The sequence below is a fragment of the Empidonax traillii genome, unplaced genomic scaffold, assembly GCF_003031625.1.
Source record: "Empidonax traillii isolate 1590-97213 ecotype Southwest subspecies unplaced genomic scaffold, ASM303162v1 scaffold1083:size320519, whole genome shotgun sequence".
NCBI lineage: Eukaryota > Metazoa > Chordata > Aves > Passeriformes > Tyrannidae > Empidonax > Empidonax traillii.
The window spans coordinates 136,455-158,064 of NW_020956276.1; the positions used below are offsets into that span (position 1 = coordinate 136,455).

The window sequence follows — 21,610 nt, forward strand, 5'->3', positions numbered from 1 at the left end:
TTGCAATGTTTTATTTTACTAATTTCAGATTTCAATATACCTCTTCACTAGACTTGTGATTTAATTGCAGGCATTAGCTACCCTACATACTAAGATCCGTACACACATCTGTGCAGCTGAAAACTCCACAACCTAATGAAATACTAGTTGTAATTAACAAGAGACTGGATTGTTGAAGATCTGTGGCATGCCTTCAAATGTTTGAGCCCACATTCCTTCCATACAGTCAGCTCTGCATAAGTCCCTCATGCAGTGAGACTGTGGGAAGAGCCCATATGGGCTGAGAACTGGGGAACCTGCTGGTGTTCTGGAGAATATCTGCTTTGTTTCAATCTTCATGTGAGAAAGGGCAGTTTTCATATTACACCTCTTACATTTCATATGTCCCTGAGAGATTTTTCTCTATCAGTACCAAGAACAATTGCAAGGAAACATTTCTGAGTTTATGAATTTGTAGAGGAAGTTGAATTAACCACTTTTAAATAAGTTTAAGCAGTTACATTTGTATTCCTCAAATACAGCAAATTGTGTCTAGAATGTCATTTTTTTCAGAAGTTGTTGTTCTTTTTCTCCTAAGGGAATATAATTTCTGTAGCTTTAGTGAGACTCTGCTAATTATTACATACCTCCTCTTTCTAAAGAAGAAATTATATTTATGTTAACTCTTTTTCTTTCTGAAAATATTCCATTCAGTGCTTAAGTATAGAGTGCAAATGTGTGAATTCCTTATTCCTTTTTAGGGGAGGGAGGGCAGTAAAAAATGTTGGCATTTGTCAAGGAATAATGAATCAATGTATCAAAATATTCTGACAACTCTAGTAATTTTTTCTACTTTGAGTATGAATAACTCACATTTAGCTGATGTCCATTCAAATGCAATAGTCACCATGTGTAAATAATGACACCACTTAAAACAGATACCCAGGTTTTCCAACAAAAACAACAACAACAAAATCAGGAGTAATGAATAATATTTACCTACATTTAAGTTTATATTAAGTAATTCAATGTATTATCTGAAAAAGTTATCAGGGCCTTTGGATAAAATATCCACATCATCTGCATATCTTTGAAAGATGACTTGAAACGAAACATATAATTCCAGTTGATAATTTTGTTACAAATTAACTCAACTGGTACGTATTTTGTCTAGATCAAAAGTATGTTAAGAGTATGTTAAGGACAAAGACGTTGATGAGCCAGTCATGCTGTGGAGCAAAACAGCACAGATGGTTTGGGGAAGGCAGTGGAGATCATGTCTCACCACCACCTCTCTTGCTCATTTGCTCCTTTCTGGAAGTGGAGAGATGGCTCAGACACCATCTTGGTCTGCATGTGGGAAAGGACACAGTTGGCAACACACAGAAAAAACAGGACTTCATATTCCACATGTGGAACCAGACTTGTTGCATGTGAAATACAACTTTCTCATCTTCTATGTATGTTATTAGCATGTGCTGTTGCATAGAATTGTAATATTGTGGTGCTGAGGTATCTCCTGTCACAAATAGAGAGCAATAATGAAGTGAAATTATCATTCCAAACAATGTAGAAAACTCTAGAGTTAGAAGAAAATAGGAGATGAAAGGCACTGGCTGACTGTTCTATAAGTATGAATTATCACTTAATGGAAAGTATTCTAATTGATGTAAATATAAGACTAAGATTTTCAAAGTAATTGCTTCTGGTCAATATGAGACTAGTTTTGAGGAAATACTGATTGTTCTATCTATGATTCCTATACACTTTTTAGTTGTTTTAACTGAGACATTAAAAATGAGGAATCACTTTTAGAAATCCTTAAATGCTTAACATCTCAAAAGAGAAGCATCAAAAAATGAGTCCATGGCTCCTCTGGAACATTTTTTTTTAAAGTCTGAGTGATTTAGAATAAGAAGCTTTTGCAAGTCAGCTGTGATAAATGGGCACATATCACAAGGAGGGGAGTATTTTTTCCTACGTAAAACAATTATGATGATTTCTTTTTAAAGAGACCAACACTGAAAAGCATCGTTCCTTTTTTTCATGTGAGCATTGAGACTCAGGATTGAAATTTTGCTTCTTATAGATGGTCACATATTTTACTATTTGCTACTGCCTTACTCCTATTATTCCGGGGCTGTTTGGGTTTTTGTTTTGTTTTGTTTCAAACAAGTTACAAGGATGGCTTAACTTCAGAGAGAATTTCTTAATGAAATCCATTCCACCCAGAAGGTGTTCTCTCTAAAAAATGGGAAACATCACTAAATTTAACCCAAAGTCTGAGCATATGGAAAGCTACATAGATGATGTCAGACATTACAAATATTATTTGTACTTGCAGTTTACTTCAAGGGAAATTATAAGAATGACATCATAATGATGACTGACTAATTTTTATTAGTGTTTTCTCTCTGAAACTCTAGACTTACAGTTATAAAGAAAAACAGCTTTTAAAATGCTGTATCTGTTATTCTTTTCTAACACTTTGTGATTTTCATATTTATAAAGATATTCATATTTTAAAATACCATAAATACTATCAGCTCTTATTCTACTCCTTTGACATGTCAAATATTTTTTGTCCAAAAGAAAAAAAAAAGTATTATTTAATGCTCATAAAAGATAGGAAATGACCACATCTTCTTTTACATTAATTGCTGCTTGGGTTGGCCTATGACCCTATAAACTCCGCTGGAGCAGTTGTAGCAAATTTCTTTACATCTCTTTCTTACTATGGAAATGAATTATGCTGATGAAGGGGTGATGACCAGCTTAGGAATAGTGATATATTTCTTCAGTCAGCAAAGACAAATCACAGGATACCACAACTTTAGAAACATCCAAAATCCACTGATCCAGTATAACTCTATTTTACAGCAAGAAACGTGGCAATCCAGGGCCAAGCAAGTACTTTTTACAGAGGTCTGTTGGGTCATTTTGCTGAGGACCTCTTACCAAGAAGTGTTGTATCGGCTCCAGCTCTGCAGAACTGCTCAGGCCTTGTGTGTTGCCTTCAGAGCTGGAGACAGCAGTAGACAATGAGACCAATAGAACAGCATCTCCCACAGCAAGGCAAGAAACATTTTTCAAGCCCACACAAAGGGAATCCCTACAGGAATACTGTGAGTGTCGTCAAGGGACTAGAGATGATGATTCAGGTCACTAGAGACTCTATAACTAAAACCTCTCGGGTGACACAGCAAGCCAAAGGCTGTGTCTTGTGAATTCCCCTCTCTAATTTTAAGAATTTGCCACCATCAGACTGTATTCTTAGTCCCTTTACTGAGGGCAAGATTAGGCCACAATGCCACAAATCTCCATGACCATATTAGGATCTTTCTCCAAATGCTGTTGTCATTCAGCACCATGTTAGTATTGGACCTCAAAGGCAATTATTAATGAGTTTATGGTTGAGCATGTTCATAGGTATTTCTTGTAATAGGACCTTTGTTTAGCTGTGAAGACTTGTTTTCATGAGAAATCAGTATTTATGGTGTCAAAGTGCTTACACACATTAGGGTACTTAAATGCTGTGCCCTAATGGAACATATAATTCATAGTCTTGAATTAATTTAATACACAATATGCTAAATTCAGGGATGAATTTAGCATCAATAATTCCTACCAGACCTGTGTATATAGTTCTGACTCCTGGCATAAAGTGAAAACTTTGCAGTCTCAAATTCCACATAAATAAGCACAAGTACATGAGTTAAGCGTGCAAAGGCAAGGTTGACAATGTGACTACTGTGGCTGAGTTCAAACCCTACTGGTAAAGCAGTTCTAGTGATTTGAAAAATTGCCCCCTCTTTGTCATGCTTTTGCCTCAGTTAATGCTGAGTAAGTGTCTAACTCTTCCCATGTCATTCCAGTGTAAAGTAAATAAAATTCAGCAAATAACCGAGGGGTGGTACCTTCATAGAGCGTTACAAATTTTTACTTGCAGAAAATCCAACAGCATATTTGGTAAATTATATATATTTGAATTCAAAGATATCGTGAAGCAAGAGGTCTAGATAGTATCAATGGCATCATTCATCTCAGCACTGGGAGAAAGTTAGTTCTGATTTGCAGAGCTATTCTGGAGAGAATTACACCGCCATGTAACGGGCCTGCACAACATTGAATGCTCCCCTAACCAACCCCATTTGCAAGTGATTTTCAGGATAAAAATAAGCAAATGATCTGTAATGGATAATAAACAGTTAATCATTACATCACGCATACCACATCAGTAATATAGATGCATTTATTAAACCTGTTTTATATGACTTACATTAAAGCATTCTATTTTATCAAGGATTCAAAGGGATTAGATTTTAATTTGTTATTTTAGTATACTATACCTTTAAATTGTTGACATATAAGTTGTATAAATAGAAAACACCATAAATCTCTTAAAAAATGTACCATAAATTTTTTATGTATGACCTTTAAGTAACAGCAGTCTGTTGCATAACTCTGCAGGGGAAATCACATGGTGGAAACGTCATATTTCCTTAAATTTATGTTTTTTTCTTGGTGGTCTAAAAGACTTTTTTTTTTTTAATTTTATTTTATTTGTTTGTTTTTTAGTTTCCTTTCAAGGTTGTAATCTTAGTAAATAGTTTAATGTTTGGTCAAATGCAGGTCAATGTAAGTTCTTATTTAGATTTATAATAGGAAATATATAATGTCAGATACCAATGAAGCTAGTAAAGTCAGGGATACCAGTGTTATGTTTCATTATACTGATGTGAGGATAATGCCTTTAGCTGCATAACCACCACATTAACTACAGACCATAAAAAAATCTTTATGAAATCTCAGGGTAAGATTCATTAAGAGAAAATACTCCATTTTTTCCAGTAATTTTTTTTGCCTCTTCAATCAGAAGCATTTTTGATTGATAAATCCCCTCACCACCATTGTACCAGATCTCATTTACTGACACCAGAAGTCAAGTAAACTCTGACGTGGAGAGAAGTGGCTGACCCATGTTATCCTGCTTTGCTCTAGAAGTGAAGTTTGGGCATGTGCCTAAATACTTTCTGAATTAGGGCCTTATGAAACAAAATTTTATGTTAAGGTAATTATCATTGCCATTACTTGGAGGAAATTTTACTCTTCCCTACTCCAAACGAGTTTGGTCTACACTCGGAACAGTGTTATCAGCATCAACAGAAAAGGTCTGCCTCAAGTTAAAACATACAAGTGAATATAAGCTGCGTGAACAAGAAGAACTTATTAGTGGTTTTCCACCTCCACTGAAATCCTCAGAATCCAAAACAGGTATTTACAACACTTGGCAGAATAAAAATTAAACCCCACTCAGAAATGTCAATATTTAAAATACGTAGTACAACCATAATGTAATGAGTTCTTTCAAAAACACAGACACATACATGAAGTGCACAGTTTTCTAAACCCTTTCTCCCCAACTTTAGAATTGAATTTTGTAGGCATAACAATATTAACTTATTCTGTACTATAAAATAAAATTCTTCTAGGTTGTTCAAAGACTTTATTTAAGCCTTAAGATATGCAAATCAAGCACTGTTTATGGCCACTCATGTTCCACCTTTGGGACTACAAAAAAGAATTAAATTTGAGGAGAATTTAATGTACAAGGACAAGGAAAACAGTGTTCACCTAAATGCTGGATGAAAGTCTATGTAGGGAGTATATGCATGACACATAAGCATAAACAGCTTGGAAAATTCAAGCCTTGCACAGTCATAAATTCTCACCTGAAAGGCAGATGGGCACGTTCCATCATAGATGTAAATGAAAGCAGTGTTTTGTATGTCCAGCCTAGCAAAGGATGAGGGGGTTTATATTAGATATTAGAAAGAAATTATTTACTGTGAGCGTGAGGAGGCACTGGAACAGGTTGCCCAGAGAAAGTTGTGGATGCCCCTTCCCTGGAAGTGTTCAAGGAGAGGTTGGATGTGGCTTTAAGCAACCTGGTGTAGTGGAAGGTGTCTCTGCCCATGGCAGGGGTGTTGGAACAAGATCCTTTCCAAACCAAACTTTTCTGTGATTCTCATTTCACAGAATTTCACAGAATATTCTGAGTTGGAATGGACTCACAAGGATCATTGAGTCCAGATTTTAAGTGGAGGGCCCATATGGGGATCAAACTCCACAGCCTTGGTGTCAGCAGCTAATGTCAGGCTACTAACACCATTCTGTAATGAAGCTGAAACAGGTACCAATAATTCATTTTCCAAAAATAAGGAATGGATTTACCATCCATTAGGCAGCAAGCAGGGAACTCAACCCTGATGATTTGCTCAGACTTGTAGCTGCCGTGGACTCTGTAATGCACTGCAGTCCCTACCTCAGCCTGACTGTTTCTTCAGACAGCTCAAGCCAACCTGAATGCAATCCATCAACCGAAGACACACAACAGTGTGTCTTCAGTGTCTTAATAACATTTGGTTCAATAGACTTTGATCATCCTGTCAAAAGGCCTCAGGTGTTATGCAAGTTCAATGTGGACTAAAAAAAGAATGGAAAATAAAACAACCAAAATTACCATTTTAATTTTCCATCTTTTGGGGTTTTTTTGCATTCTGCCTTCTGGGTGAGCACTAAAACAATTAATACATATCTCCAAGAGTGTTTAGCAGTGATACAAATAAGTCTGTTCAGATATGTAAAAAATCTGCTGAAAATCAGATCAAGATACAGTAACAGAAAGTTTATTGTCATCATATGAGCATTGGTCAGTTAAGGAACATGTAATTTGTATAACGAGTGTCTTTGAACCTGGAACAGGGCTAATCTAGAATCTTGACAGACATGAAGGATTAGCAAACCTTTTATCTTCCCAATAGTTTTCTTTTAAAAGAGGATTTAGAGCCTGAACGTAAGAGAAAGGATGATAGTACTAAAGGCTAGTCTGGAGGAGAAGACAAATGTGCACCAAAAAGAGAGCCTGGAACTTTTTCCTGTCCATGCAAGGCATTCATTATCCTCACAAATAACAGAAAAATCAGCACTGCTGGGTCTTTCACAAGTAGATGAGGGTGTCAAGGGAGAGGCAAAAATTCATCCCGCAGGCAGAGAGTCTTAGGAACCTCAGAATGCTGGCAATGGCTTAGTTAGAAACCAGAGAGCCTTCCTATGCCAAGAACAGACACTAAAATCTCAGACAGTTAATGCAAGAACAGGATAGAGAGGAGTGAGAATATTCTGAGATTTTGAAAACATACTCTCACCAAGTGTGGACTGAAGGATTCTCAGAAAAGGCCAAATGAAATATTTCATTTCTGTGTTGACATTCTTTTAACTAAAACTAATTTCTAAACTGAAATCAACTCACTGAAAGAATTGAAATTCCCAATTTTACAAATATGAGAACTGGATGTTTCAAGAATTTCAAAACTATTTTACTTTTTTGCCCTGAAAATGCAACATATGTCACAAGCAAGCCTCTCTTTCCATCAGGGAAAGCGGGGGCTTGGACAAATCAGCTTTTTGAAATCCTGTCTTTACTCAGAGAGCTTCTGGCCAGTTATACTGAAGACATTTTTCGTAGCAATTTACTGGTTGTCTTAGGAGAAATGAATTCTGAAGTTCTATGCCTGCATCAGCTATTGACGCACACAAACATATTCCTCCAATTACTCCATATGCATGTAGTGCCTCACCCTATTTCATTTTTATAACTGTGCATGCTTAACGCATTCCTTCTTTGCAATGTCCAAAACTATCTTTGCATTCTCAACAAGAAACATATTTCTCATTCACACATCTTGGGCCAAACCCAGATGGTATTAGTTTCCTTCAAGGGTATTTCCTGTATGTCTGAATTGTCAACACGGCTGTGGATTGCCATCATTCTCCTCTTATATACAGATTCTAGTCATGGAGAGCAAACCGTATATCCTCCACCACCCTGGTTTTTCCACTTGGCACATTTCATAAAAAGATTCATGTCTGTCTTCAAAATATTAATATTTTTCTTGCTATTTTAGTTGAGAGGCAAAGACAAGACCTGTATGAGTGATCCTCAAAAAAGCTCGATTATTTTAGCTTCCTCTGGTGTTCCCAAAATATCTGAGGAAAAATCTGGATTTCCCTGGATTTATTTACTCCTTGTTTTCAGGTAGCTGGGAAATTACATATATGTTTGAGGACTTACTGAGAGAACTCAAATAATTTGATTATTCAAGTCAGTATTCAAAAATTTAACTGCAGCAGTGCAGGTAAGTTGCACACTGGCCTTTCTGCCCTTGGGCTGCACAGCTCAGGAAATTGATGGGATTGGCAAACCACCAGTGAGAAAAATGATTGGGCAGTATTAGAAAATTCAAATGCATTTTTCTTCCCAGCTCCCATGCAGTGCCTTTTCAGAAATGTCAGGGTTCGAAGCTTAAATGTGTTTCTGACCCAAGTACAAACATGACGCATATGCACAATTTTTGTTGAAAAAAATGCAAGAATAGCATTTTCTGGGGTTTTTTTACAGCTGTACTTGTATCAGGACTCTAACAAGTGCAGTCCTAACATTTCAAACATTTGATTTTGGGTAATAAATGCAGTTCTAATGCTCACACTCACATGAGGAAGCTTGAAACTCAGTAGCAGATGCTGAACCTCTAAATGAGTTTTCTCTTTGCATTTATGCCAATAAGACAAGACTGTTTATTTTTTGGAACAGTTGAATGGACAAAGAACATGGGTATAAACAATTTCAATATTGGACTAAAGAGATATAACAGACTTGCCTAGCATTCATCCAGTAGTTCTGCTGTATGTCCACTGGTAAAATGTTGGAGAATACTTACAGAGCTTCTAAGAATATGAAGTGTGACTTTGGCTGTTATGTTTAGCGTAATAATTACTGGGAAAACAAGCAACATAAGCAACCAGAATTTGCTTTGAAGGTATGATACATTATTATCAAAACTATGCTGACTGCTGATGCTAAATATAGGCTGAAACATGCCTCTCCATGCATCCAGATATCAGAGTCCGAAAGTTCTTCAGATATTAGAGAACAGAATAGCATTTGCTTTATCACTAGAATTTGCACACATTCTTTGGCAGTGGAAAAATGGTGGCATGTTCTCACCTTTTGGTGCCTGCAGGCAAGACTCACATTCTACTTGGTTTCTGCCTCCAGGAGAGAATCTCACAAAGTGGAATATAAGCATCAATTGCAGTGAACCTTTCATATGTCTCCTGCTTCTGCCTATGTTTTTATGTTATGTAAACTTCTATCCTTCAAATTGTCTCCCACTCCTCTACTGAAAAACATTCAGTTAATGCAATTTTCCGATTCCTTACAATAAAAAAGAAGATTTGAAATATTTTGCAGAAATAACTTTAGAACCTTTTAAAGTACCTTCAGAGCCTTAGTGACTAAAGCCAGAAATCTGCTAAAGAAATAAACTTCAGTGAAGAAGGTTACCTTTGTATTTTACAGTAAAGATGAGCATCATTTTGATAAGCCACTGAACTCACTCTTCTCTCAAAACACTGACAGAGCTCATAAAGCCCACAGTTTAATCCAGGTTATGTTGCAAACATGAATGATTGTCATACTTGGCAAAGAAGCAGAAACAGTGTGGACTGAGTGAAGTGCCTCTGGTCATGCATTACTCTCTGGCAAAAGGTATCCTGTTGAAGGGGTACTTTTTAAAATTTTTTAAAAATTTTTTTTGCAAGATGCAAACTGCTAGGGACTTACTTTTAGCACTTGCTGAGCAAGTTTTAATATCCACTAGCATATAGACAACAGTAAAGACATGGGGACTGGTCTAAGTGGAAATCTGAACCTTTTTTCCTTCAAGAGGGTTGCGGTTTTCTGCTTTCTCCCTGTGCCTCACAATATTGAAATACATCCCTCATGTGATGCAAGTACCATTCCTCCTGCAACCAAAAAAGGCAGGGATCTGCTTTTATAGGTGACAGTTCAGTACTGAGGGCCAAAGGAGAAAGGCAGAATTGTTTGTAAGAGTAATGCCATCATGCCATCTTTCCATTTGCATCTCTCTTTTTGAAACAAGTTATTTTTAATGCCTACAATTAGACAGATCAACATTTCTGGTTTTAATTTAATGCAGAGGGTATGATAATTATGTTATTCTGTTCTGAATTATATCCCTACATTTCCGTATAAAGTGGTCACGGTAAACCAGTATGAATTTGTTTTCGATTATCGTAGTATAGAATTTGTTGTAGGTTCATTCATTTTACATAAGCACTGTCAAATTTGCTCTGTGTCATTATACATCCTCTTTTTTTTCCCTTTCTCAACACAAAAGAAAATAAGTCTTACTGCTCATTTAAAGTGATGTTAACTTTTTTGTGGACATTTGTTAAAAGTCTTAAATTTAGCAGCTCAGGGAGATCTTTGCACCATAGTAAGATTTTTATTTTTCCATAGCATATTTTTATCTTTAGGAATGACAAAAGTGACAGCAGTGGTTGGCTGAAGTGTCAAGCCATTTAAAAAGCAACTTATGTATACAATTATAATTCTTAGAGTCTTTTGACAGAGGCCACTAGATCTGTGTTTTAACCAAAATGAAAATTTTATGAAATGTGCTACTGAGAAATAAAGCTGATATTGATATACAAAGTGAAGGAATGAGAGCATGAGAAAACCAGAACAGATGGCTGAAAGGACCATGGTCATATTAGAGCATTGGTAGAACAGTAAATCACTATGAAGATTATTTGTGTGTGTGTGTGTGTTTACAGAAAAATAATGTTAGATAGCACCAAAATAGGGTGTAAGTTTAAAAAAAATCATTGTGGATTGGAAAAGGTAAAGTCACAGTTTTGGTGACTGCAGAAGGAATTACTGGTGTCTTGTCATGATGTCATGTACTTGTGAATGTTAATGGAACACAGTCTGTGGGGTATCATCTGGGCCAATTTTATTGGACTGCACACTGAAAGAGAGCTGTAAAATTTGCCTTTATCACAGAAGTGGCATGGAAAGGTGGGTAAAGCTTCAGAGCAACAGAAAGAAGGAGAAAAAAATACAAAGGTCATCAAGTCTATTCTCCCTTTTAATGAAGGACTTTCATGGTCAGTAAATTTCTTAACACTTATGGTATTCTCATTCAATCGGAGGAAGCTTTCTCGCTTTCCTAAAGGGCTAATTCTACAGCACAATAGGCCTCAAATGAACACAGCTGTTAGGAAAAGACAGTCTGAAGTGGAAGAATGCTGAAGAGGAAAAGTGTAGGAGAGCAGATATGCCAAATAAATAAATAAAGACCAGAAAGTGGAGGCATGCCAAGGAAGTAAGAAGGAACATGCTTTTTTTTTACCTTCCCATAGTGGCCTCCGCTGGTGAACCACTCACTGAGTTGCTGGTGGAATGTAAAGCTTCCTTGAAAATAAATCCAGCTGGGGACAGAGGTGGAATCACCACCTGTGTTCCCAGAGGATAAATGCTGCTTACAGCTCAAGAGGCCTCTGTGGTGCAGGAAAGTGTGTAATTTACACCTTCCTGAGCCAGCTTTACTGAATGCAATAATCATCTGGTCTTTATTTCAGTCTTCCTCTTCCGGGTCTGATTTTCACTGTCTTCTGTTATTCCAATTCTCCTAAAGCAGTGCAGTACATAAAGTTTCCCAGTCCAGATGCAGACCTCACATGGGCTCATGGCCACCTCCTTGCAAGCACACTCACAGTTGTACATCACTCTGCCCAAAACCTCCCAATTACTGGCTGGCTCTGGGCAGTCTCAAAGCTTTCAGCTGCTCTGAACCAATAATTGGGAGAGTTGGGAAAGCAGGATTCATGTCTTACTGGAAGAGTGTGAAGGAGGCAAGCTGTGGGTTTATGTTGGGTTGGTATCTGCATTTATAAGTTTCGTGTACTTTCTTTAGGAGGACGGGAAGAAAGAATTGTATTATCAGGGGACGAGGATTGTCATTTGGATTAAACTAAAGACTTGCCCAGCAGAACAGCAAAATCTGGAGTTGAGGAATTAAAAAAATAAGTACAGAGGACTAGGACTAGAAGTGAAAGGTCCTGCATTTAGTGACTGGTATCTTCAAAGGACTGTGAAGGTAAGGAAAAGAAAAAATGATCCCAAAATGCCGAAATTTTGTCTTTGCTGCAACAGAAGTAAGAAGAAAAAAAGAATTAGGCTTCAAGTTCTAGTGCTATCTTTAGAGTTCAACACCTTTTTATTTATTTCTGTTCAAGTTATGGCCACTTCAGAGTTCTTTTGCTGGAAAATTGTGCTGCAAATAAGTATGCAAGTGTAATTCTTGTGAATAGGTACTCTGATTTTTCTCCAAGTGCAGAGAAACCCCATCCAAAATCCATGCAGAACTGGTCTTATGAATCACCATCTTGCTACCTTTTGGTATGTCTCATTTGGATCCACTGGGCTCTAAAGGAGTGGGACATCATTACTTCATTGTGAATTCAGTTCTCATTAAAAAGAAAAAAAAAAAGGCATTTAAATATCACCACAAACATCAGAACAGACAACTTTGTGGTGGATGCATGTTGGCCATTTTCAGCTAAACCCTGCCCTGCACCTAACTGAATAAAAAGCACCTGTAACTTCAGTAGAATTTGTGCTTAAATTCCAAGTCAGGCTATGACCCTTTAAGTACTTTTCATGGATAAATTAAATTGTAAAGCATTCCTGTATCTATAGTTATTTGAAAGTCAAACATTAAAATAGTGCACTTGTTAAGATCACTAAAAAATATTCAAAATGTTTTGAAAAAATCCTTATACAACTGCAAAGCCCTTTTTAAAAATAGTGAAGCTCTGCAACCCAACAGGAAAAGGGAAATACTTTGGAGATAGGCTCTTGTATGTATGCTATAGTGAGCCATGACATCAGGGTTATTATTTTCCCCTAAGGTAAATGTCTTATCTTACAAACTCTTCCTTTGCCACAGGCCTCAGGCCCCACAGATAGCAAAGCATTTGAGTTCTCAATACCCAAGAGGTCTAATAGGAGCTCTACTCTTACACCCCACTGACAGTCAACTTCTATCATTCTGTATTTGTTGTCCCCTTTCACCAGTCAGAGGAACTTCCCTCCTGTGCTTCTCCAAACATCTTTGAAAGGCAAGGTGTACCCTTTCAGCAGACCTTTTGCAGGCTTCTCCTTCTGCTGTAGTCAAATTTCTATCCTGTGCTGGGGCCAGATTTCCAAAATGTGTCGATTAAGCAAAAACTTCCCACTGAGAAAAATACCTGCCACTGATCTTCAGCCCTAGTGAATCTCTTCCTGAAGAGTTCATATGGTGCTGCCTGATAAGAGATGTAGGTGTTCCATGACCCCTTAACCCATGCTTTTTTACCAATCTTTGCAATCTGACTCCTAAAGTTCAAACAGATGGCAATGCATATTGGTTATCATATTTATTATATAGGAAATAAACTAAATGTCCTACTACAAGTTACTACAAGTTACCCAGCATTTACACTGTAATAATAGATGAAAACAAATGATAAAAAGATACTACGAAGTTGAAATATTAAGTCACCATTGAATATGCATATTTTAAGCACAACCCCTTTTAAGAAGGGTTGCTACTCCTGTCCAGCATGAGAGTGAGACTGTTAGATGAAAAAGCTGATAAGTAGAAATACAATTATTTTATAAGTATTCTATTAGAGCGTGAATTGTGAAATTAATTTTAAAGAAAAACTTGGAATATGCTACCTACATTTCTTACTATTAAGGGACATAGAGTAACAGAAATAAATGGTCATGCTTGGTTTTGCTTACCAGAATAATTACTACTAAGGATACATAATTAAGGGTCATACTTACAATATGATCTGTTTTAAATTAAATATATAATAATACCAGTTAAAGCATTCCTGTGTATTTCTCTTTACTATAGGTAATGACACATGTATTAACATGATTAAATGGCCACGTCTTAAAAATAACTGCAGCATATACTTTTTCTGTATTACAGAAAAAGTATAATACCTTAATAACGTAATAAAACTTCTAACTATAATATCAGAGATATACCAGAGATATACCAGAGAGATATACATTTTTAAGTACACAGGTTGAAAGCAGAGACCACTTCTAAGTAGTGGTTACATGCAAATAGTACCTTTCTATAAAAATTCAGTATTCACATGCAACAATTCCTTCTCTTAGTGCAAGTCAAAGTGCAAAGTGGATCATGTTGTGCACTTGTTTAGGATTTTTACAAGTGTAAATATATTATAACAGAAATCCCAATGCAAAAGAGAAATATCAAAAATCATACATATCAAAAATATATTTGAGCTGAGAACACTTACTCGTGTAATACACTTTCAGAACCAACGTAATGGAACTAAACAACCATTTAAAATTGAAAAGTAAAGAAACACTTTGTTTAATGCATACATCTAATCTTTGCTTGGCTTTATACTAACTTAATAGAATTCTGATTAAATTCTTTTTGTGGTTGTGGTCTTAAACTAGACCAAATTGGGGTTTCAAGATCCTTTCACAGAACTCCTTACCTGAAACATATAACCTGGCCAAAGGAAATTAGTTTGGAAATAAGTGTAGCATTGGTGCTAAACATGTCATTACTGCGGAGAGGAGAGAGGACCATTCAAGCTCCAGAGCAGCATCAAGAATGTCAGCTTCCAGACTTACTTACAACAGAAGTTTCACATTGGCCCCAATCCACAGTATGTTTAAGTAATTAATACTCATTTCAGCCAACCATCATTCTTTGTCTTCAACAGACATCCCAATGGAATATAAAGATTTGTCTCATTCTTCTCGCCCTTCCTCACACAACTGACAAACATGGTAATTTCATCCAATAGTAGTAGTAGAGAATCTCATACAAGCTACTATGTCATCTTCAGTTTGTTGGTTCTGGTTTCATCTAAAGGAAGACTTTAAAAGAAGAGGATGTCAAGAAGTTATTGAGCTGCCAAGAAAAATATATAGGTTTGACACATGGTATCTACGGGAAAGACTGTACAGCCTCAGATGCTGGTTTCACTTCAAAAGTCCATTGATAAAAAATTAAAAGTGAGGAATATTCTATAGAGAAAGTCTGAAATTTTGTACATAGTTATTCAGTTTGATAGGACTAAAAGGACTTCTCCTAAGGGATTTTGCTAGATATCTCTCAATGTACCCCACAATATATGAGACAACACTACAGAAAACTATAAACACTTTTTGGCACATAGAGAACATTTCAAAAGCTATGGAAGTTGTGTCAATTATTTAATTGGAAAGAACAGGTTTGCCAGTTAGTGATAAAGCTGAAAATACACATGAACAATTATTTTCCAAACCCAGGAAAAATAAACATGGAAAAACTCATCCAGATTTTGAGTTGACCAGAAGCCAAGTAATGGCTTGATGCTGCACTGATTTCAGTATCTTGGAGGGATATTCACAAAGTTTTTATTAAATACATGAGTAAATAGACTTTTTGTAACAAAATGTGTGTGTCTCACAAAAAAAAAAAAAAAAAAAAGGAAAAAGAAAAAAAACAGCAATGTGACTTTTCAGGAAGCAACAGATACATTCTACAAACTAAGTAATGTATTTCAGTCTGATAGAGTCACACAAGACAGCAAAGAGTAGAAATAGTGGCCTGATCCTATGAATACAACTTGCCAGAGTTACCACTTTGCAAGTCCCGTTTTTCATTCATTTTTCAAATTCTTGCCTCATGTGTACTTTATTAAAAGCTCTTAATTTAATTTTCACCTGTTTACGCTTTCAACAACTTCACTTTCACACTGAGATGGCTGCCATGGTATCAAGCACTAAATAAAATCTTCAGCTTAGTAACAGATCTTTTCTTACTAATACTTTCAATAACTCACCTTGCATGGCAGACCTACGGTGACTCATTGACATTCCTGGGCCCCTAAATGAGTTGAACTGTTCTCTCAGGAGAAGAAATAGGACTGTCTTTGTCTGGGCACAACAGATAGAATCATTCGTCAGGAATCTTTGAAATATGCCTTCCTTTTCCAAAAGAAACTGATTTGTCTCCCTTTGCTTCAGACTTTATCAGAGCAACTTGGTCAAAACTCTTAGCAACTCAAACAATGGTATCTATAATCAGTTGAGACTCAGCTGCAGAATTATTTTTGGCTCATAAGGGAAAAGAGCTAGATTACCAGTCCCTTCATCCATGATGACTGCAACTGATTTGGCAGCTTTAACTTCACTTTCAAAACTAACCTCTCTGATAACCCCCTGAAACTAAATTTTTTTAACAAACAAATTAGCAAATTTTGGCTGCCTCTAAATTAGCAGGATCCAGATTGCATTGTATAACTCTGTTTGTATGGAAATCTCTTGACCTATTTACATCTCCCTTTCTGACTCAGGTTTCTCGTTGGTGGTTGTGATTAAAAACGAAGTACAGCAATCATGTTGAATTAAAATAAATTAAAGCTGTGCACTTTCCCAATTAGGCCTTTTGTGGGATGACTTTCAACAGGAAGACAGGCCCATCTATCACTCTGAAGTGCAAATACATTTTAAAAGCTTCATTCTCTCTTATAATTTAAAATTTCATAATTAGTTATCATGGGTGTGGTTGGAGTTGCAAAATGTTGTCTCCTTATGGGTGCCGAGCTGGAGCACTTGAATCTACAACAGAGTCACTAGTTTTGAAGGGCTGGCAAGCCCTGAGTTAAACTCCAAGACAACTATCACCTTGTGAATAATCACATATATGACTTGAATTTGAATTGTTAATTATGTACTGTGTTTATTTCTGTGCCTCAGCTTCTCTCCCCGTATTACTTTAAAACCAACAAATGAATCTAAGTTTCATTCTTCATTTATACAAATACAATTTTAGGCATAAGAATATTACCATACATTTTTAAAAGCCAAAAATAAAATTACCTTCTATTTAAGTACATGGAGTATTATGCATTGTCACAGTACATTACATGGACTGGATGCTTAACATGGAACTGTACTAATCCTTATGGCAAACATAATAACAAAAGAAAGTTGTTCCGAGATTTTTCTATTTTTGTTTTTAAAAAAATAACAAAAACCTTTCCAGTGAGGGACCACATGGAAAACTATGGTTTCTCTGCACAAAGACCAAGGCTGCTTATTACCTACAGTACACTAGCTATGATGAACAGACCACCATAGTTGTGACAACTGATGTTGCTGCCTCCAGGGTAAAACAAAGGTTTACATATTACACAAGCAATTTAACTGTTTTCTAAACATATTGCCAAGACAGTGGGAGTTGGCAGCCAGCACTATGTTTTAGGTTTTGGATACTTGGATTAGAAGTGACTGCTGATTATAGACCTTTTTATTCGTCTTCTGTGAATTACAAGCAACCTAGTAACCCAGCAAAGAATCCTTCACAGCACTTAAACTTGTCTTCATGGCTTCCTAAAGATTACATACACAAATCACTCCACAAAAGTGGTGCAACAGACTTGTGCACAAATAACTACATAAGGCAATTGTCTTGTTCTAACTCTTAAAGACTTCCCCAAAGTGAAATGTTTTATAATCCTTTTTGTGCAGTAGTCAGGAAAGAAATAAAAGAGTTTGGGGGAAAGATTATCCACAAGAAAGAAACTTTTTTTTTGGGTTCCAGCTGAAACACAATAAAGAACATAATTAACTTCACAATTCTTTGTGTTTTTCATTTGACTGCAGGGAGGAGATGAAAGAGGACTGTTAAGCCTTGCATTCCATCCCAATTACAAGCAAAATGGAAAGCTGTATGTGTCTTATACCACCAACCAAGAACGGTGGGCTATTGGACCTCATGACCACATCCTTAGGGTGGTAGAATACACAGTATCCAGGTATTAGTAAAAGTCTAAAATTCACGAATTCTGTATTTCTTAGCAACCCTTGCATTTTGGTATTTCCCATTTCTAAGATGAACTATCAGGTTTACAGTGCATATACTTGGGCACCTGCAGAAAAACTATTGTGGGTTTTATTTCAAATGGTAGTTCTGAAATGCCAGTAAGTACACTGTTTTTCCTTTCTAAAATATGTATTTTTTTTTTAGTTATTCTGTCATTTTTTTAAATTATAATTATTTCCTACTTATTGTATATAGGCAGCAGAATAATTTTTTGTGAACACTCCAAAATTGAAATTTCTCAGAAATAACTGGCATTTTTCCACCAAACTACAACATCCACATCTCGAAGTACAATTTTAATGAGTCAAGTTTATATTTAGAAAGAAGTACATAGACAGTGAACTGTGAAAACTGTGCTCATATCTTTATCTTGCAGGAAAAATCCACACCAAGTTGATATGAGGACAGCAAGAGTGTTTTTAGAGGTAGCAGAACTACATCGAAAACATCTAGGAGGACAGCTTCTGTTTGGCCCAGATGGTTTCCTGTACATTTTTCTCGGAGATGGCATGATCACTCTAGATGACATGGAGGAGATGGATGGTTTAAGGTACAAACACTACCAATGGATAGACTTCTATTATTGTCTTTGCACAGTATTTAGGGGTTGCACAGTATTTGGGGTCAGAATCCAAAGAGATCAGCAGTTGTCAGGGCAAATCTTGCTCCCTCTTCCTTTACTAAATATTCCTCCTTATTTCAGTGCCTGGGTTTAGCAAACTGCTGATTTTCAGGACAGTCTGAGTGCTTAAATACGTCTTCTTGTAGTTCTTTGCTGTCAAACCATTGAAATACCAGAGTCCTCATCAGTAAATGCAATTTTGCTAAAGCGCAGTTTAGGCTTCTGTTTTCTGAACTATTGTTCTATGAACAGGACACCTGTATTGAGCAAAGATTCCAAAAAGTGTCTACAAACACATACCAGAGTCAATAATAACAACTCATCACTTAGGAAAATGTCCAGGGAATGTATGAAGTAATCCTACTTTGGTTCTACCTTTACAATTTTCCCAACCTGCTTCCCTCTGTTTCCTTATGCTCTGAGTTGCAATATTTGTCTTAATTTAGAGAAGGTGTGGTACTGAGCCTTTACAGACCTAAAAGGAGTTGCTGTTCAAAGGCCTCTTTGGCTCAGCAGAATTGCAGATGCTCCCGTGATTTTTAAGTTATTTTTAACTATAAGGATATACTTAAAACCCAGGGCAGAGGGCAATACTAATACTTGGTTTTAAATTAATTAAATTACAAGAGAAGACTGAAACAAATTAATGATGAAGAAAGACAGAAAGGAATCAATTTAAATATCACATCTTTTCATGTTTATAAAGAGAGTCCTTCTACTTCTCCTTTCTTCCATCACAGTCATGAACATAAGGTAAAACATTTTACTGTCTCCTATTTCATATAACAAAGTTCTGAATCCTTACAGAAAAAAAAATCAACATTTCCATTCAAGCAATACAATTTATTTATTGCTTGCTTTCTTTCTATGTAATTAGTTTGTACTTTGACTAGAAATCATTGAATTCAAGAGTAGGATTCAAAGTGTTAGCAAAAAGTGTTAAGCACAGTTACTCTGGAGGAGATATTTGAAGCCATAAAACAATGCTGATGTTTGGAAAGTTGTTCTTATGATCAAGTTGCTTCCAACAGCATGGTCAGAGGTGTTCTAGTATGCACATAACAAGGCAACATATTGGCCACAACTGAATCTTGAACAGGCTCTGCTATTATTTTTTGGACTTGCATGTACCATAAAATCAATCTATATGTTTAATAATAAGTAAAAGCAGGTGGTTTATTTTGCTGGCTCACTATAGTACTCACTATAGTATTATGTGGATTAAATCTACCAGTAAAATACTTTTAAAAGCCCAATTATTTTATCCTCCACCTTTCTCAGTGATTTTACAGGCTCTGTATTGCGCCTCGACGTAAATACTGACCTGTGCAATGTCCCTTATTCCATACCACGGAGCAACCCACATTTCAATAGCACAAACCAGCCTCCTGAGATTTTTGCACATGGACTCCACAATCCAGGCCGGTAAGTAAGTTACGGAATTACTGAATTACTCTGGAGTAGATACTGTTTTCAACCCGAAATTTTTTCTACAGTCAGGTAATGACATTTTAATAATAAAGGCACTTGTGAACTTTTTAAATCTTCCACTTCTCCTTCTCCACACATATGTAACAGAAACAAATTTACATTGGCAAAGGGGAAAGAGAAGAGCATGCACAACTACTAAAAATCAAGACCAAAATGACAGAAATCAAGTATCGCATTTTTGTTTTTAATGAACAATAAAAGAGAAAATGAAAGAAAAGAGCTTCAAGCAGAGTGTTGGTAAAGTACAGCTGAGATGGGAATCTTAACTGGGAATAATAGGTATGTGGAAAACAAATGAGAACATCTGGTGATATCTAAACAATAGCAAGGAGGAGAACAATGCTTTAACTAAACACATAATTCAGCAAATTAGGTGGGTGGTAGTACTGAAGTGACATTTAAAGTCATGGTTTGAAAAAAATCAGAAAGTCATGTTGTTCAGATAAGGAGTTGATTCTTGGACTTTTTAACAGTCCGAAATTCCTACACCATATAAGTCAATTCACTTTGCTTGGTTAAGGCACTATTCATTGCAGGTGCTATAGAGCAGAGTCCATTTTATCACTAGGAAAAAGTAGTTTTACTTCAGATTATATAAAAAGTGGTGAAGGAATGGGAAAGTTGTAATATCTCTTGGATATGATTCTAACACATTCCCGGATGTCTTGGCTCAGTATAAAATAGGTCCCTCACATGAGTAGGCACCAAAAAGAAACAATAATATTTTAAACTGTGATGCTTCATACTATTTAAAATTATACATTATGAACTCATCTATTTTATGGATTTTCTTCCTTTTTTTTTTTTTTTTTCTACAGGTGTGCTGTGGACCGCCATCCAACTGATGTAAACATCAATTTAACTATACTTTGTTCAGATTCAAATGGAAAGAACAGATCTTCAGCAAGAATCTTACAAATTGTAAAGGGCAAAGACTATGGTAAGTTCCATCCAGGGTAAAGTTGCTGGGAACAGTCAGTTTTTATGCCCATGGAATAATAAATAGAAAGCAGAAGAGAATAGATGAAGGGCTGTGTAGCCATGATAGGACAGATAACCTACCAATGACAGAACTTCTGAAAAGTTCCATCTTTTCAGGGTAGAACTTCAAGGTACAAGCAGATACAAGATTCAGGACAAAACACAATTTACATGACTCAACTTTGTTCCTGTCGGTGTAGAATATCATGTAAATAAGATTTAACAAATTTGACAGTTGCTAGTCTGTCAAAGAGCAAACTGTTGCTGCACAATTTGGCTCATAAGGAGATTCTGGAATATCAGGAAGTGATGAAAATGTATTCTTAGTCATTCATAAATTACCTTTTAAGACAGAATGGAAACCTCATGCCATGGACCTTCTATAATGGAAAAAATGAGATAGACAACAACAGACCTCAACCAGACAGGGAAATGACTGAGCTCGGTTTAAATGTTACTAAAAATAAAAAACTTTGAAAAATGCACTACGTTACTACTTCATGATAAATGACTTGTTTAGATTAAACGACAAAAAGATAAATATACTCAGTTGGGGACTTTAAATTACTAAAGTGTTTCATATTCTCTCTGAATTAGTATGATTGTCGGTCACAGTTTCAGTTTAATGTTGATCTCTGATATTCACTAAGATCACTTGCTAGTTCAGGCAAGCCAGGTGACAGCTACTCTGAGC

The 21,610-nt window shown here is 36.1% G+C and overlaps 1 protein-coding gene across 1 annotated transcript in view; it reads left to right on the forward strand.

Moving 5' to 3' along the window:
• Positions 1-21,610, forward strand: part of HHIP (hedgehog interacting protein) — a 76,253-nt gene that overhangs the window by 35,846 nt on the left and 18,797 nt on the right. Inside the window, exons 5-8 of the mRNA XM_027904755.1 lie at positions 17,603-17,754; positions 18,199-18,372; positions 19,726-19,869; positions 20,754-20,875. Of these exons, the coding sequence (XP_027760556.1) occupies positions 17,603-17,754; positions 18,199-18,372; positions 19,726-19,869; positions 20,754-20,875 (592 nt within the window). The remainder of the gene's footprint in view (positions 1-17,602; positions 17,755-18,198; positions 18,373-19,725; positions 19,870-20,753; positions 20,876-21,610) is intronic.